General features: G+C 36.3%; 1 protein-coding gene across 8 annotated transcripts in view; it reads right to left on the bottom strand.

Moving 5' to 3' along the window:
- Positions 1–17600, bottom strand: part of chl1b (cell adhesion molecule L1-like b) — a 94713-nt gene that overhangs the window by 13868 nt on the left and 63245 nt on the right. For all 8 annotated transcript variants that reach the window (XM_016458573.1, XM_016458574.1, XM_016458572.1 and 5 more), the window contains 19 exons: positions 16367–16557; positions 15746–15868; positions 14395–14565; positions 14053–14097; positions 13567–13678; positions 13099–13283; positions 12391–12522; positions 12001–12144; positions 10698–10809; positions 9508–9674; positions 9231–9390; positions 9026–9150; positions 8508–8609; positions 7402–7599; positions 7105–7175; positions 4681–4903; positions 2922–3037; positions 2530–2734; positions 1087–1209 (listed from right to left, as the gene is read on the bottom strand). In XM_016458573.1, coding sequence (XP_016314059.1) covers positions 1087–1209; positions 2530–2734; positions 2922–3037; positions 4681–4903; positions 7105–7175; positions 7402–7599; positions 8508–8609; positions 9026–9150; positions 9231–9390; positions 9508–9674; positions 10698–10809; positions 12001–12144; positions 12391–12522; positions 13099–13283; positions 13567–13678; positions 14053–14097; positions 14395–14565; positions 15746–15868; positions 16367–16557 — 2705 coding nt within the window. The remainder of the gene's footprint in view (positions 1–1086; positions 1210–2529; positions 2735–2921; positions 3038–4680; positions 4904–7104; positions 7176–7401; positions 7600–8507; positions 8610–9025; positions 9151–9230; positions 9391–9507; positions 9675–10697; positions 10810–12000; positions 12145–12390; positions 12523–13098; positions 13284–13566; positions 13679–14052; positions 14098–14394; positions 14566–15745; positions 15869–16366; positions 16558–17600) is intronic.

Below are 17600 nucleotides of genomic sequence, written 5' to 3'. Positions count from 1 at the left end.
TGTCTTTCGAAACAAGATTTTTCAATCATTTTTCTATTATTCTTTTTTTTATATATATATATTACATTAATTTTTTGAATTTTATTTTAACTATTTTTTTTTTTTAAATACCAATTAAAACTAACTGCAGTGTAGTAGCCATAGTATTAACAAGGCTTGAGTGCTGATGATGCTTTCATGCTACTGGTTTACAGTGGCTTCTGATTGGTCTAAAAGTTGTTTTTATGTGGACGGCTGTAATTATTCTTAATCTTACCATTACACTTTGAATATCAAAATCTATATCTTGAAAAAAATCCCCTAATATTTACAGATATGCTTCACAATGTTTTGCTTTTCCCTACAGTTCATCACTTACCTATTAATACGATGCACATTGTTAACCCACTATGTTTATGTAATCAGCAGTGTTTCTCACTGTAAATCCTAATTAAAACCAAAGCATACTCTAATGACATGCAGTAAATAGCTGTTTAATTCACTAGTGTGCCTTCAGTTCGATATAACAGGACCTGTATAATAAAAATAAGCAAATTGAGTGAGGCAACTTTAACAAGTCAAAGTAATTGTTTTCCATAAATCATTTAGCAAATATACAACTGTGTCTTATTGAGGTCCTGTGCAGTTATTTTCATAATACTGTAGTCTCTGTTGAATTTAAGATGCAGCTGCCAACCCTAAGGTAGGTGGTACAACAATATCTCCTAGTGGTGAGACGTAGGCATCACTCGATGTAATGAGACATGAACCATCAAAGAGCACTTTGCTGTTTTTGTATGTCCAAATCCGCATCTGCATCACAGGGAACACATTGACACAGGGCAATAGCTTTTTTATGCTCTGTAGTCTGGCCCTTTAAGTGACATGAACAGAGTCCTAAAAACCTTCAATGCAAATCCAGTGGTTTGTGGTTTCACTGTAGAATCGCTGTAATGACCAGTAATGCCGCTGTGTCATGGGCCACGTCAGAAATGAATATCAGTAATAAAAGCTGTTTACTCAAACCCCAGCGCATAACCCTCACAGCAAGATGCAGACGTTTATAGTGAGGGTTATGAACAAATTGGAAATGCAATGTTCACATACTTAGCTGATATTGGAGGATAAAGCCAATTATGACTCCATTTGCGTCAACCGGAGGAGACCAGGTCAAGGTGACCTTGTGTTTCTGGATGTTTGTAGCACTGAAAGCAGCTACTTGACCAGGAACTAAAGGTAGGGAAAGAAACAAAGAGTTGACAGTTATATTAATAATTTAAAGGAACATTTCACACAAAAATGGTCATTAGTATTCATTTCTTCTGTGAAATCTTCCCCTATATCAAAAGCACATCTCATTTATATTTCCAAATATTCAAATTTGCTGTCACTAGAATGGTCACATGACAAACCACAACCAACTTCTGCATCCAAATTTGCATACTTATACTTATGCCCTAAAAGTATGTACTCTTTTTGTAAAGAAAAAAAACCACCTTTGAGTGTGTAGCAGAAGAGCAGGCAACCTTTGGGACATACTATTTCATGATAATTGTGTCTTTAACAGAACACACTGTCGTTACATGCATCCTGTCACCATTTAAACTGCCCTGTTATCATCTTGTCACAGTCAACATCTTCCATATTTAATTTCATATCATTTCCTACCATATTGGAGAAAAAGCATGTTGATCTGGCAGTCAGTAACGTGCATGACACAAGTTAATGACCAAACGTATCTTTATAAATGTTCGCAATGTTGTTGCAGATGCAGATAAACTAAATAAATATTTTTTTTCATTACTCAAACCCCTTTATTTAAATCTTTCTACTTAACCATAGGTCTCGCACATATGCCATGTTTGTAGTTTTTGAACACTTTTTATTCTTATTTGTAGTTATAATCAAATTTTGGTCCAATGTGTAATGGGTTGTGGGCAATACTAGTCATTAGCGTGTGTACAGATTTGCAACATACTATGATTTAGGACACAATAATTGTAATTTTGAATACTATTTAGCATTATAGTATGCAAATTGGGACATAGCACATGTATTTTTACGTAAACTAAAGGCTGGAACACACTACAGAAATTTTAAAATCTGAACATATTTTACAAATTAGGCATCATACACTTGTCAACATTGGAAATGGTTACATAGTACAACTTGGCATCATACTGTATAATGACTGTGGATTACATACTACTAGAATTTTCAAAAACAATAAACTCACAGAAACATGACAAATAGAAAGAATGTGTGCTCTAAAATCGTCTCAAAAAACAAATGTGTTTGATATCCTCTGACTGGACAGATAGTCTGAAGCTAAAAAAATCTGAGTCTGTGCCCGAAGTACATGATGCGATTTTCTATGAAATCTGTCAAATCCAACAGCCCAAAACCTGCAGACTGGCTCTGACTTTCATCAACTAGCATCTACTCATCCTGACTGCAAATCAGGGGAAAACTGTGCAAAAGCCTTAACCTCACAGAACCAAATGTATTATGTTTAGCTCAAGTGTTCACACACATCCTCTCCTCACTCACCTCCCTCAGGTGTTTTGAAGCTGACCGGATGACTGCCAGGCCCGTTTCCTCTGCTGTTAAAGGCCATGACAATGAGGCTGAATTCAGAGAACGGCCTAAGCCCTGTGACCAACGCATGGTTCCTCTCGCCTGAGAATGTCAATGTGTGTTTGTCACCATGTGTTTTCTTTGAGTCCAGTAGACTACGAAGCCTCCAATAGCTTATCTATAAATACAAGAGATTAGATTCATTCATAGGTAGTGAAATACAGCTGATGAGTAAAACAACACCACAGTTTAATACATGTGGAAAGCTTTGACAGCTTGCTGTGAAACAAGATGAGTTTAAACCATGCACAGGCCTTTAAACCATGCATGGCTAAAAAGCAAAACACATGTTGGTGTGGAATTACCCTGTAGCCCCCCAGATGTCCATTGAGTTTGTCCTTGTGAACATGGTCCCATCTGACCTTCATCATGGTGTTGTTCATCACGTCTACGGCTACATCCTCTGGAGCAGCCGAGGGGACTATGGACGAATCACATGCAAATGAAATATTACAAATAGCTCTATAAAGCTGCTTTCAAATGACACTGTTCCTACATCAAGATAATGCCAGTGAATTAGATTCAGCTATATCCATGAAATGAGACCAAGAAATGTGGTGTAATTTTGTGGGTAATCATGGGAAAACTGAGGCGGGTGTAATAGTTGTTTATGTGGAGTTATGGACTATCATATTGTTTTTATGCTTTGTAGCTACATTTCGTTATCAAACACTTGGCAAATTGGCTACACAACAGTGATTTACCATACACAAATCTAAGTAATCTATATAAACAACATATCACATTCACAATCTCACAGACACCATATATGACACCTGCTAATGGGAAGAGATTTGATTATAATGGAATAAAACCTTAACACCAGTGTTGGAGAAGCAACACTGAAAATCTGCCTTGCCAAGCTAAGCTACATATAAATGAAACATAATTATATTAAGCTTTTTTTTTTTTTTTAATGTAGCTAGCTATATGATGGAAGCAATATTTTTTGTCCATAAATAACTCTAGAGTAATATTTATGTTGTTTTGTTTAAAAAATGTGCATGTTATGATTCATACATTTTACCTTTTTATATCATACCAATAGTCTGGATTTCTGTAGACAGAATTTTCTTTCTTTTTTTTGTGGACTATCCCTTTAAAGGTATTAAAAGAATTGTGGTGACACTTTATTTTAAGGACCATTTCTCATTATAAACTAGTTGCTTATTAGCATGCATATTACCAGCATACTGACTTTTTATTAGTACTTATAAAGCATGACCATATTTTAGGTCCCTTAAAACTATTAATTAATAGTGAATGTGTGTTCCCTATTCTAAAGTGCAACCAGAATTGTTAACAGAACAATTAAGGAATCGGAAAAGATACAACTCTGCCATACAGGGATTCAGACAGGTGATTCATTTTATGAATGTGGTCATTTACTGTACATTAACTGTCCAAATGAACTGATTCACTAGAATGAATCATACTTTCATTCCATCAGCTTGCTCAGATTTAAAGCTGCATGTGCAAAACAGCAATTTATCATTCGCTAGTTTTAGCTAGTTAAGAAAGAATTAAAAAAAGAGGGAGAGACTGAGAGAGAAAGGGGGACTAAACTAATCGTGCTGCACAGATATGTAGTGACCTGAGATAACATCGAGAGGGCAACTCCAAAAGAAAACTGAAGGCAAGAGAATAATTATGGCCACAAATGTAAATAGCTCAGAGCCATGATAACATTTAATTTGTTAGTCTACAAAGACTCTGAGTGAGGAACTCATTCCCCCTTGTGCAATTTAATATCCTCAATAAGGCAAAACAAATCACGTTCTCTGTCCTCTAGGTTTGTTGATCTTCTCGTCACACATGTACTGCACTTTTGCTGGGGTGGGTTATGTGTTTCTGTTTACAGGCAATGCTTATTTGCAATGTAATAAGACCCTTACAGACAAACAAAAGGTTAGAAAAAAATTCAAAATCTTCACCTGCTTTGTATGCTCTCAAAGGTAAACATGCACAGTGCGTTGACAGTGAGTGAAATGTCAATGGTATTGGCTTATTTGAATGCATGCTTATCTCCACAGCTCAGACACAATAGAGGTTCTTCCTACTTACAATCCTCTCCTGAGTACGCTGTTATTATTTTGGGGTCCGGACCCCAGCCCACGTGGTTCTTGGTCTGAATTTTGATCTCGTAAAGGACGAACGTTGGGGTGTTTTTAACCAGAAATGAGTGCCTCTTCACCATGTGCTCCATCCAGTCCTCTCCGGTGCCTTGTCTTCTGTAGCTTACTTTGTACTCCAGACCAGGCCCGTTGTGTTCAATAGGTGACAGTGGCTGTGACAGGAGAATGAAAGAGCTCAGTAAGTTGACAGGAAACAGTAAATCAAAGGAAATAGCATTTAGTTCTCAAACACTTTGTGTTTTTATTGTCTCAGCCTCAGAAGGCATGCTCACAGACCGTATGCTGAATATTGCACACAAAAAATGGCAGAAATCAGAACTTACATTTAGACTATCTGGCTTTACACAGGTTATTAGTGTAAGGGAAACAGGTCAATTTAGCTCAAAGGGAATCAATTAAGATTTTAAAGGGAATTTGGACAGAATCACTGTTTTACGGCTGATCACTGAGACGGCCAGCGATTCATTGAACGAGCCGTATAACATCAACTCTGCAATGGATATTAATATCCAAAATATAGTGAAAACACTATTAATTAGCACAGTAACAAGATCGGCAGTTTAAGACATTAACTTGTGAGCACAAAACACAAGATACTTCTCTTTTCCATATGAATAAGACTTTATTGGATAAATCTAAGACATATAAACTAATCTAACACATAAACACACGCATTCACACAAGTTGCAGAATGATATGGAGTTATGCATTGAAATGATTAGTTGCTCAAGTCCTTTTAGTGTCATTTAGATGCATATTTACATGGAAATGCAGTTTCTGTGCCATTCTCTGAACATAAGGACATGTTCTGTGAATGTATGAAGACCAGAGGTTAAGAGGTCTCTCATAAGGAATTTCAGTCTGTGGTCGAGGTGGGGGAAGTCAATTCCAAAGAGCTCGTGATTGTAGTTACTATCACGTGATGGTCATGCGGTCATCTCTTTGACCATTTAATCTTGATTACTTGCCCTAAAATTGACAATCTCCTTCCTGAGTTGTTATGATCAGTGTGTTCCTTTTGTGTTAATGTTGAAAGCTGTTCTGTGAAAGAGTTGGTTAGGCTTGCTTCAGACTGGCTAGTGCTAGGGTCTGATTTATGAACATCCTGTTGTCTTGGGCCTCTGTGGAATTCGGCTTCTCATGTTTCAACCATGTTTTGACCAAATCTTAGATTGTCTGATTCGGTCTGATATCCTACATTAGTTTATGTTTATGTAATGAACACTTCTGAGGAAGACTAGTTTTGTTCAAGATAGTTAGTAGCAAATTAGCAACTGTAGATACCGGCAAATGGAACAGTATATTCATGCTTTGTTTTCTTAGATGTGTCTGAAACAATCATGTGAAATAATAAATTACCTTTCAAAAGTCTAAGGTTGGTAAGATTTCTTTTTTAATCTCAGAAGTCTCTTGTTTGATCAAAATGGAGTAAAAACTGTAATGAAATATTATTACAATTTAAAATAATAACGTCCACTTTAATACATTTTAAAATGTAATTTATTCCAGTGATGGCAAAGTTGAATTTTCAGCAGCCATTACTCCAGTCTTTAGCATTAGACGAACTTTCAGAAATCATATTCAATATGTGGATTTTGCTCAAGAAGCATTTCCTACCTTAATATTTGCTTAACATTACCCAACATTTTGATTTCTCACTATTTTCTGTTTTTTATTATTATTATTATATAATTCATTGATTTTATAATTCATTTTTTTCCATGCAGGTCTATTATTGTGGAAACTTCTGCAGAATGTTCAGTGCTGATATACCTGGTTAACTGTCAGCGATTTTTCATGATGTCAAACATTATAACAACTGACTTCTATTAGCAAAGCTTTAACAGCTAACTATGCTTTTACAATCATCTTGCAGCAAAAGACTGAACAAAATGCAATTATTCACTAATATTCACCATTAACAATGAGATTCCTCGTATTAGCATGAAAAGGTGGCCAAGTAATAGCTCAGACACTGTAAAAGATTTTCACCTTTATGTGAAAATCAAAATTTCTGTATCCCGTTCCTTTTACTTTTCAATCAAAGACTCACTCTGGGCTCCTTTTGATGGGAACCTGTGTCCAGAGAGATCCATTTTAGCAGGGCTTTGTAACTTTCCCAACAGCACGGCGATAGAGATAGCTGTTTTTTGCTATGCAAAAACTCCTATCTTGGGAAATACGCTTATCGATAATTGGAACCTAACAACTGACACTGTTAGTTTTCTCTCCCCCTCTGAGAACTAAATGAAATTCAGTATTTGAGAGCACTTCTTTATCTGTGCAGCCCTTCCAGTGCTTTGAACTTTAGATATTCCCGAAGACTACTGGAATTGAACGTTTAGCATTGTACCTCCCAGTTGATATCCATTTCATGTGGCAAATGACCTTCGATCTTGATATTTTCTGGGTTCTTGTCGGGTGCTTTGGAAAGAGCAGAAATATGGATTTTGTTGGAAGTGAAATTGTTAGTGGAAGAAAGAAAAATGGCCTGTGAAATATGCACTTTAGACTGGAGCTTAAACGACAGGGAAAATCAATTATCTCACAAGTTTGAATATTTTAAAGTTCAGTAGGCGATGAAGTTGGCCTCACTGCTATCTGTAAAGGTGGCATGGCTAGGAGAAACAGTAGGAAAGCTCATAGATACCTGATGCTGGAGTTTTGTATCTTTCAGTGGCCTGGCTTGGCCGACCTCTTCCCACCTCATTGATGGCATAGACTCTAAATCGGTAGTCCACGTGACTGTGAAGCTTCAGCAGAGCGGAGTGATGGTTTCCCGGTACTCTCATCATCTCCCTCCAGCTGCCCGGCTCATGTTGGCTTTCCTCAAACTCTATAACAAACTCTGCACAAGGTTTAAAGTTAGAACTGGAATCAATACATGCACAGCATTTTAATTAACTGCATTTTGTCAGGAAATATTCTTTAAATTGACTGACTCAAACTGACTACTTTAGGTTACATCAATGAAAATTTGGGTAAATCAGATAGAAAACAGACCAGTAACAGTAACAAAATAGTAACAACTGTTCATTTCCAGTCTTTTATAGTGCGTGAGCAAAGTTAATCTGTCCATAAACTGCATCCCAGTGCAGCTGTGTGATATTCATTTTGTGTAATACTTTGTAACGCCCCAAATTTACATATAATTTTAATTACATTTTACACTACCATTTAAAAAGTTTGGGGTCAGTTAAGACATTTTTAAAGTAATTAATACTTTTATTCAGCAATAATGCATTCATTTAAAGTGAAAGTAACAGACATTTATAATATCGTAAAAGATTTCAATTTCAAATAAAATATTTTCTTTTTAACTTTCTGTTCTTCAAAGAATCCTGGGGAAAAAATAAAAAAAGTTATCATTGAAATTATAAAATATGTTTCTTGAGCATCAAATCAACATATTAATATGATTTCTAATACATGATGTGACACTGAAGACTGAAGTAATGGCTGATGAAAACTTAGCTTTGCTATCACAGGAATAAATTAAATTTTGAACTATATTAAAATTGTAATTGTTTTTACAGTGATAAAAATGCATCCTTGGTGAGCTTAAGAGACTTCATAAACCTAAAAAAAAATTACCAACCATAAACTTTTATGTTGAGTCATTTATATAATATATCATTTATTTCATTGATATATTTATATAAGAGGTTGTTCAAGTCCTTGTCTATAATCCGTACGTAGTGTATCCAAATTTAGTAATATAGTATATGGACAATATGAGTGTTATGGCTATGTTACCAGTAATGGAGCTGTTATGGTCATCTCCTGGAATCCACTGCAGTTTCACACTTCTGCCATTATGTTCGGAAAGGATCACATCCTCTGGTGGATCAGGAACATCTAAGAAAACAACAAGTTTTATTTAGGGCTGTCAATCGATCAAGCATCTCGAGTTCAATCAGATTAATTACATGATATAGTTGCTTTTTTTGTTTTTGTTGCCATTTTATAGATATTTTGGAGACAGTGGGAGAAAAGAAGGAAATGATAGGGAGAAGAGGGAGGTTGGGTCTGGGAAATGACTCCAGCTGGTTTCAAACATGTCAGAGCTCATGCACTACCTGCCAGGTCTTGTCTCCAGCTAGTTCATTTGTACAAATGCTACATGGTGCTGTCTTATTAAGGGTATAATTCCAGCCGTGCTGCAGCAGGTGGCAGAATCCCGCCTGTGTCGTATGCTGAACCCAATTCAGCCCTCAAAACTTCTGTCCATCTTTACTTTCCTAAAATGCGTAGACCAAAATCACATAACTCACCCACAACTGAAAGCTGTGCAACCGCCACATCCTGATCAACTGGTGTTCTGGCCACACAGACATAAAAGCCCTGGTCTCCAAAGCTCACATTAATGATTTCAAGCACTCCATCGTTCAGGATATATCTACAGACACCAGCAAAGACACTGATTAGATAGCTCTGATATTCGCTACTGTAAAAGAATGACATCCTGTTGTATTTTACCTTGCGTTCTCACTGCCATTGAGGGCCATGCCATCTTTTTCCCAGAGAATCTCAAAGTCATCAACAATGGAGGGATCGAACTCTGCCTGGCATGAAAACTGGATAGTGGTTCCGGCCAAAACCCGCAAATCGCGTGGAGGATCGACTATTCTGGTGGGATCTGACAAGGAAAGCAAAACTCATTTTGGATTATATGGATTAACTTAATTTGATTGATTTTTGAATCTAGTAAACCCCTTGAACTTGATTGATTTACAAGAGTATCTGTTTCTCTTACCTTTGACTTCAAGTGTTGCGGCAATGGCAACTTTGCCCTCAGTGTTTTGAGCAAAACAAGAATACTCCCCCATGTCCTCTTTCATTATGTTGTGGATCTCCAGCGAACCATTCTTATGAACAGAAAACCTTTCTCCTTCCACTGCATTGGCACTGTCAGCTTTACTCCTGTGCAACCATAAACCAACTGGGTCATTTTCAGAAAACAGCACTAACTGTGTGAATAATAGTGTTCCCCTGTCTTTCTAAAATCTCAGGAAAAAAAAAAAACTCACTGCACCTAAAAGCCTGTAAACCACAATAATCCAAATAGACAAAAAGTTGGGGAAAACTTTTTTTTTTTTGCCCTGCAAAAAATAACTAAAATAAATAACAGTGCCTAATTAGCACTAAAAAAGGTGACCAAAATGTTGCTGTTCCTTTGCATTCACTTTTTTTTTGTTGTTGTCGTCTTTTTTTCATCTTCAGTGTTTGCACGTATTTTTTTTGCAACTCTGTACTAAAATATAAGTCTCACAGGACAAAAAACATACATTATTTAATAGATTTCACTCTGAACAGAACTTTTAAAATAAAACATTAATTTTATTTTTAGAAATACTACTGTTCAAAAGTTTAGTTTTTTAAACAAATAAATAAATAAATACTTTAACTCAGCAAGGACACTTTAAATTGTTCAAAAGTGACAGTAAAGATATTTATATAATTACAAAATATTTCTATTTCAAATAAATGGTGTTTTTTAGGGACTGAAAAATAAATAGTTTCCACTAAATCAGATCTGCTGAACATACAGCTTGGAATAAATTACATTCAAATTTATTTTAATTGTAAGAATATTTAAAAAATATATATTGATGCCTTAATGAGCATAAGAGCTCTTTTACAAACATTAAAAATATTGCCAACCCCAAACTTTGATGAATTCAATAAAATGCTCTGTTTGCTTTCTCTAACATGCCACCACAGTCAACACTTCTGCTGTTACTGCTTTAACTTAACAGTAGCATACTTACAGATCCACATGAGTAGTTTACCTCATTATCACAGTGCTGAACACAGCCTGAGGGCCCACCCTTGAGTAAACTGCTTCACTAGCGCGAAACCACATGCAAGACACTCTATCACTGCAGCACTAACGCCTCTAGAACTGTGCTGCCCTCTGCTGGCCTGTGCAAATACTCTACTCACCATGTGATACTGGATGCGGGTGAGCTGAAGACCTTACAGTGCATGACCACACCTTTCCCCTCCACTGCCATATATTGCAGATTGTTTTCTGTTAAGATCAGGGGCTGGATGTCTGGGGAGAGAGTTATCAGCATTGCACCATTAAACATGACAAAACACGATTGCATTAGTCTCTTTATCTCTTTTCTTGTGATGCACGTTGTTATCAGTTTAGTAAAAAAAAGCCCTTGTCCTTGGAAAAGCAGCTTCCTGCTCTATCAGGGGAGGTAAGCGGGTTTGAGAGAGAGAGAGTTGAGATACGTTTTTCTGCTTCTTCTTTATTTAATTTAATTTTTCCTTTTCATATTTTTTTTTAAAGTGAGGATCCTTAGCAGCTTATTTTATCTCCCAGATGAAAGCAACACATGCTTTGATTCTCGCAACTGAATATGAATGGAGGAAGGTGAAATTGTTCGCACATAAAAGCGTCTGGCTGCCTGAGGGAGAGTGTGTCTGGAGATCAGAACTGAGAGAAGAGCTCCACCCTAAAGCCTGTGTACTATCATGAGGACCTTACACTCTCTGAACAAACCCAAGGGCCGTCCACTGTCCATATCCCACCTCAGCTTATGGCTCTGTCCACACTAACAAAAAAACAGATGCTTGTTCACAGCCAAGCAACACTGGTGTTTTTATGTGATTTTTTTTTGGCCTAGAGTGAATGAAACCATGAATATCCCATACGTAGGCACTTCTAAAATGAATAATGCAAGGGGCCTCTCTTAAATGGATGGAGGCTGAGCCTAATTTTTTATTTTTTTTTGCTGTACTATAAACTGCATTTAAGCATGGAACAAAACATCTCTATAAGCAAATGATAACACCGCCTTAAAGCATATTTCCTGAATACAATTCAACACTTGTCTCTTACTAATTTTGGGATGCCGATTCCAAAAATCACATTTTGTTCTAGCATGTTACACTTTCTCATAATTTAATTGTATTGTATTTATTCAATTATTTAATTTTTGGTTCTTGACAGCCAAGGTGAAGGTGAAGTCTTATCTTATCCTTTAATCACCAGACATGATTTTGTGAAAAAAAGAACACAATGGAAAGACTTTATTGATCATTTTTAACTTTGCACCACCAAATTAATAATATCAAGTCTTTTTTTTGCATATCAACAGAAATTTATTTTCAACATGCAGATCTGTGTATTAGTGAATGCAATCACAATAGTAGATTATAGCTCATCTCAAACAAGGAAGACACCATATTTAATTTGAATGCGAATCGTTAAAGCCGTGTACAGTTTACTTACTCATAATCATGATTTTGGCATTGGCTAGGATGGTGCCGTGTCTGTTTGTGGCCTCACACTGGTAAACAGCGCTGTTTTCAGGCTTTGCGTTGTGGATGGAAATGGTGCCATCTTTTAAGACTTTCCTATTGGATGTTGGGACATCTGAAAATGTGGGTTAAATGATTAGTTAAAGCACAGTATGGCAGGATATCTTTATAAAAACTATTACTGTAAAATTATCATCATAAGGAAATGGATTATTTAAATGCAATTACACCCATGTACATAAAACAAAAAAGTGGTGACAATTATAGTTTTCATTAACAAACATTGGTACATTACACAGTACAATGCTTGCCGGGCCAGTTTATATTGTTAATGAAAGGTTCAGTAATTAGGAATGTTTACCGTTCAGAGGTTGGCCATTGACCCTCCATGCAACACTAGGTTGAGGACTTCCTTTCACAACACACTTGATCACCACATCAGCTCCAATTGTCACCAATTGACTTTGAGGTTCAATCTCAAATTCAGGAGGCTCTGTTCATGCAGAAGAATCACATGACATAATTTGATTAGACAATTGTGGCATTCAGTGGTTAGATATTTCCTAATAGTCACTGATGTTTGAACACAAAGAGTAGTTAAAAGTCGAGAAATCGTGTGGCCTGACCTTTCTTGCTGCTTGAAAATATAGATACATCTATCCCTCACAGTCTCGTATTTTCTGTGTTAAATTCAATATGGCATTTACTCTAACTAAGGTCTATACTGGAAAAATACAGACACTATATGTGATGAAAATACAGAAACACTAAATATAAGGTTATCAGTTGTGAACAGTAATCTGATATATGCATGCATAATTGTTCTCTTAATAACCTGAAAATGATAATTTATCATACCCAAAATTATCACTGTGTCCTTGTATTATGTTAGGACTCTATTTCTAGGTGCCCTAATCATGCATACTTTGTATTTGGACAGAAGATGGCGCTCTTTTACCACAAAGAGTGTCTTTAATACAGACATGATATTGAAACCATTTATAAAGCAACACTGGCACATTTACTGTGGTTATATTATGAGATTAATGTGATCAATAATATGACTCACCCTCTACTGTAACATGAAAATAATGCACAACCTCTCCATGGGGATTTTTGGCTCTGCACATATATTTCCCTTCATCCTCCTCATTCACCATCTCTACAGTAAGCAGCTTCCCATGACTCTCCACCTCGGCTCTTTCTGGAAGCTCGTGGTAGCCTATTTTAACCCACTCCACCTTTGGTGTGGGGCTGAAAGACAGAAACAATCAAAACATTTTAAAGTCTAATAATAGCGTTTTGTGTTCAAACAGACATGAAGTATTCAATCATTTATATAATAAGTATTTTGATGCATCCATCTAAATGCTCTTAATTGCATTTTTAATTTTTTTTTTTTACAAAATAACCTTTTTAAACATTCCTACTAGATTTCAAAAGCATTTCAAGTGGTATAACTGAAACGAATGCCAAGCTCTTAATTAGATTAACAAATTAACTGAATTAATAAAATGAATTAGACAATGACACTTACAAGCCCTCTGCAATACACTCCAACTGAAGATCTTCGCCTTTCATCAGATATGTATGTGACTCCTTTCCTGTGGGCGTCAGTAGACTGGGCTTCCTCTCCAAGAGAGAGTTTGCTTTAGAACAGTTTAAAGATGACATATATAAATATGCATGAAAAATAATATAATATAATATAATATAATGTTGATTTAAATGCTTTAATTACTACGCCACTAGCATCACCAAAAAGAACTTCAAAAACACTGTTTTGCATTAATAAATTACTCATGAAAAATGTTTTGACAGAAAAAAACAAAAACAAGTATAGAGAATGAGTCATGGATGAACCTATGAATTATTCCCATTGATTACAGAAAACCTTTGAGATTTTCAAATCTAGGCTAAAGAGTAGGCAAGTATGACATGGAATGAGATAATTAATCAAAACTAATTAAAAACAAAGAAGCTGCTCTACGCCTATGTAGCATCCCCAATGAATGTCACTCACCGTAACCTCTGCCGCTACCAGAGTCTGAGTCCTTCATTAACTTGTCTTGGATGAAGAAATGGAGACAAATAAAATATGTGTGGCAAATGCAAAAACAATAGATAATATGGACATGAAATACACAAACAAGTCTTCACAGGAAGTATTATGAAAGTACGGGAAGCATCGATATCTTCCAAGCTAATTTGCTGAAGTCCAGCAAGTGCTTGGAGATTGACTACATGAGAAACTGGGGGGATGCATCAGATGCACATGACCGACATGTTTGAAATTGATGCTGGCCATGTAAAGAAATGATCATGCTATGCAATCAAACTCTTAAAGGGGAGTATTTTAACGTACTGCTTTTGACCACGACAGACATGGCGGTTTTCTGGACGATGGTTCGTATGCGGGGGAAGGCAGCAAAGCAGCAGTAATCTCTGCGACTGTCTGTCTTGATGGCGTTTGAGAAGTACAGGTTCCCGTTCAGACCCACTGATACTCTCTCGTCCTGCTCGATGTGCTGTAGACCTGTGATGTTCAAAGAAAAAAAATCTAATGAAGCTTATAACACTTTTAGCTAAGTAACAATGACATTCGAGTAATAATATGATTACTTTAATGAGCATTAATATATGTGGACAATTTAAAGAATAGTTCACCCAAAAATGAACATTTGCTCACCCTTAGGCCATCCAAAATGTAGATGAACAGATTTAGTGAAATTTGGCATTACATCTCTTGCTCACAAATGGATCCTCTGCAGTGAATGGGTGCCATCAGAATGCAAGTCCATCAACTGATAGAAACATCACAATAATCCACAAATAATGCAAATGACTCCAGTCCGCCAGTTAATATCTCGTGAAGCTGTAAACAATAGTATTGTGTGGATTATTATCTGCTGTTTGGACTCTCATTCTGACGGCACCCATTCAATGCAGAGGGTCCATTGGTGAACAAGTGATGTAATGCTTAATTTCTCTAAATCTGTTCAGATGAAGAAACAAACTCATTTACATCATGGATGGCCTAGGGTGAGTACATTTTCAGACAGTTTTGGGTGAACTATTCCTTTAAATAAGTAATATAATTTGTAACATTATTAACACTGCATAAACCAACTTTCTCTTACAGGGAAAGAAGGTTTTCAGCATATGTGGGCTTGCATTCTCTTCATTTGCTTAGTTGCACTAACATAGTGTTACTGTTCACAGAAGCACTAAACTAAGCTTATTGTGCTCAGAAGCTCTAACATAACTTCACGAGTATAAAACTCCTAAAACATCAAAATCTGTCTTTCTGCATTGCAAATAACATTTCATTTCATATATTCGAAACATCTTTCACGTGTGCAAGCTTTTTTAATCTTAAAGTATCTTTAGTGTCACATAGCCATGCAGGTTTTCCACTGTTACACACATTTGTCTGTTCAAAAGTAATACATTATTGAAATATTATAGCATTAAATTAATAAATATTATTTTAATTATTTATTTTAATATATATTTTAAATTAATTAAATTAATTAATTTTAAACAATTAAATTAATAATATAAAAATATTCATAAACAATTGTTTCCAGGTGGGTTATTAAAAACCCACCCTACTCTGTAGAAGTACTGTAGAAGCCAGTCAATCATTTTAACTGTGCAATATTGATTAGATGATCACTGACTGCACTGTGGGCAGACTGTGGGCGGGCACTTACGTATTGTCATCCAGTAGATTTCCAGCGGGGGGATTCCTTTAGGTGGGTTGCACTCCAGAATGACTGACTGACCTTCCATAACCTCAATCGGATCGATGATCTCTTTAGGGAACTTTGGAACATCTGCAGAAATCAGCAAGCAAAATTAATCGATACATACCATTATATTCCATTTTTATAAATTAAATCACCATTAGGTGGCAGTACTTTCCCTTCTAAAGGCATTCCTGGAAAGATTAGTTGTTCCAATTTCCCAAATTTAGTCCAAAAATCTGCCAATATCACATCACTCTGCTGCTGAAACTGTACGTCAACTGAGTGATTGAAAACTGGTCTTGTTTGGTAACTGATGACTCTTTGCTCTGGTTACATCTGGGGAGATTTTTGTGGTGTATTTCAGAACACAATGAGAAATGTGACGTCGAAAAATGATGGAGAGAGAGGAGAAAACTCATTTTTCATCAGCCCTCTCCTCACGGTCCATACACACTGTGATGAAAGGGAAAGAAACGCTCCAGGGTTTGTAGCGGACCAGAGCGGTTGTTTTATTGGACACTGCTCTCTAAATCATTCCGAAAGAGTCGTTACGGAGCATACAGCACAAAGTTATACATTACTTACTCGGAACAACGAATTCAATCTCTTCCGACATGGCCGTTCCTAACTTGTTGGTTGCAAAGCAGCGATAATTGCCCTGGAATTCTGTCAGATTCCCATTATTGGGAATGATGAATGTTCCGGAATCATCTAATGTTATCAATCTGAGGTCCTGATAAGGATCAAAGTCTTGACCATTCTTTGTCCACCTGAATCTGAAAAAATAATTAAACAGAGATGATCAGTAATTAAATGACATATCACTCAGCGTGTGTCCTTTGAAATATGATGAAAACAACACAAGCATGCAAAGAGGATTTCCACGTTCAGGTTTTCAAATTTAAAAACGACATCAAATAGTCAGACAAGGCTTTGAAACGTGCTTTGAAATGCCAGTGGGGTGTTTCTGATGTTTTTTTTTTTTTCATATATTATGAACTGTTCTACCCATAATCTAGCTACCCTGATGAATTTCCATGCTGGTTTGGTGCTGATCTAGCACAGCTGCACTGTTCACCCGCAAAAATAGCTGGTGATGCTGATCAACCAGCATGGAAGCACTATGATGATGCTCTTGCGGTCGTTCCTGAAGGTCGTTCCCTCCATCTCTGGTCTAGTTTTCGATGCAAAACTGGCACAAGCAAGGAATTAGTAAAAGAAGACAAATGATAAGACGACTTCAAGCTGAAGATGCATTTATTATGATTACATACCATATGATTAGGGTTGCAAAATTCCAGGAATTTTCAAGATTGGAAACTTTCCATGGGAATTAACAGGAATATACGGGAATGAATGGGAATAAACTGGAAATTTGCAAAATTGCAAGAACTGGGGACTTAAATTTAGTTGAGAAAAAATCTTGCAGCATAATCTTGGTTAAAACAACCTGATTTAATGCAATTTCAGTTTAATTTCTACCCTACACATTGCTCAATCAACATGCACACAAGCAGACTGCTTACTGCAGGCTACACCCCCTGCATGCACTGTGCTTTCCTCCATAACATGAACAGATCATTTCTTAAATCCTGATCACAAAATATCAAAATGTCCATCTTGGTAAGTATTCATGTAAATTACATGATTATCACAAAAAAATTGTTTAAAACTTCCTTGTGCTGTGTGTAATATACTGTGCAACTAAATTAGGCTATACCATTGTAAAAACAAATACACTGACTGAACAAACCATAGACTGGAACAAACATTTAGGTGAGATAATAATAAAACAGAAGTCTAAAAATGACCCTCCCCC

Source organism: Sinocyclocheilus anshuiensis, unplaced genomic scaffold, assembly GCF_001515605.1.
Source record: "Sinocyclocheilus anshuiensis isolate Anshui unplaced genomic scaffold, SAMN03320099.WGS_v1.1 scaffold615, whole genome shotgun sequence".
Taxonomy (NCBI): Eukaryota; Metazoa; Chordata; class Actinopteri; order Cypriniformes; family Cyprinidae; genus Sinocyclocheilus; species Sinocyclocheilus anshuiensis.
Note: the sequence above shows the minus strand (reverse complement) of the source record. Positions and strands in the feature narration are given on the sequence as shown.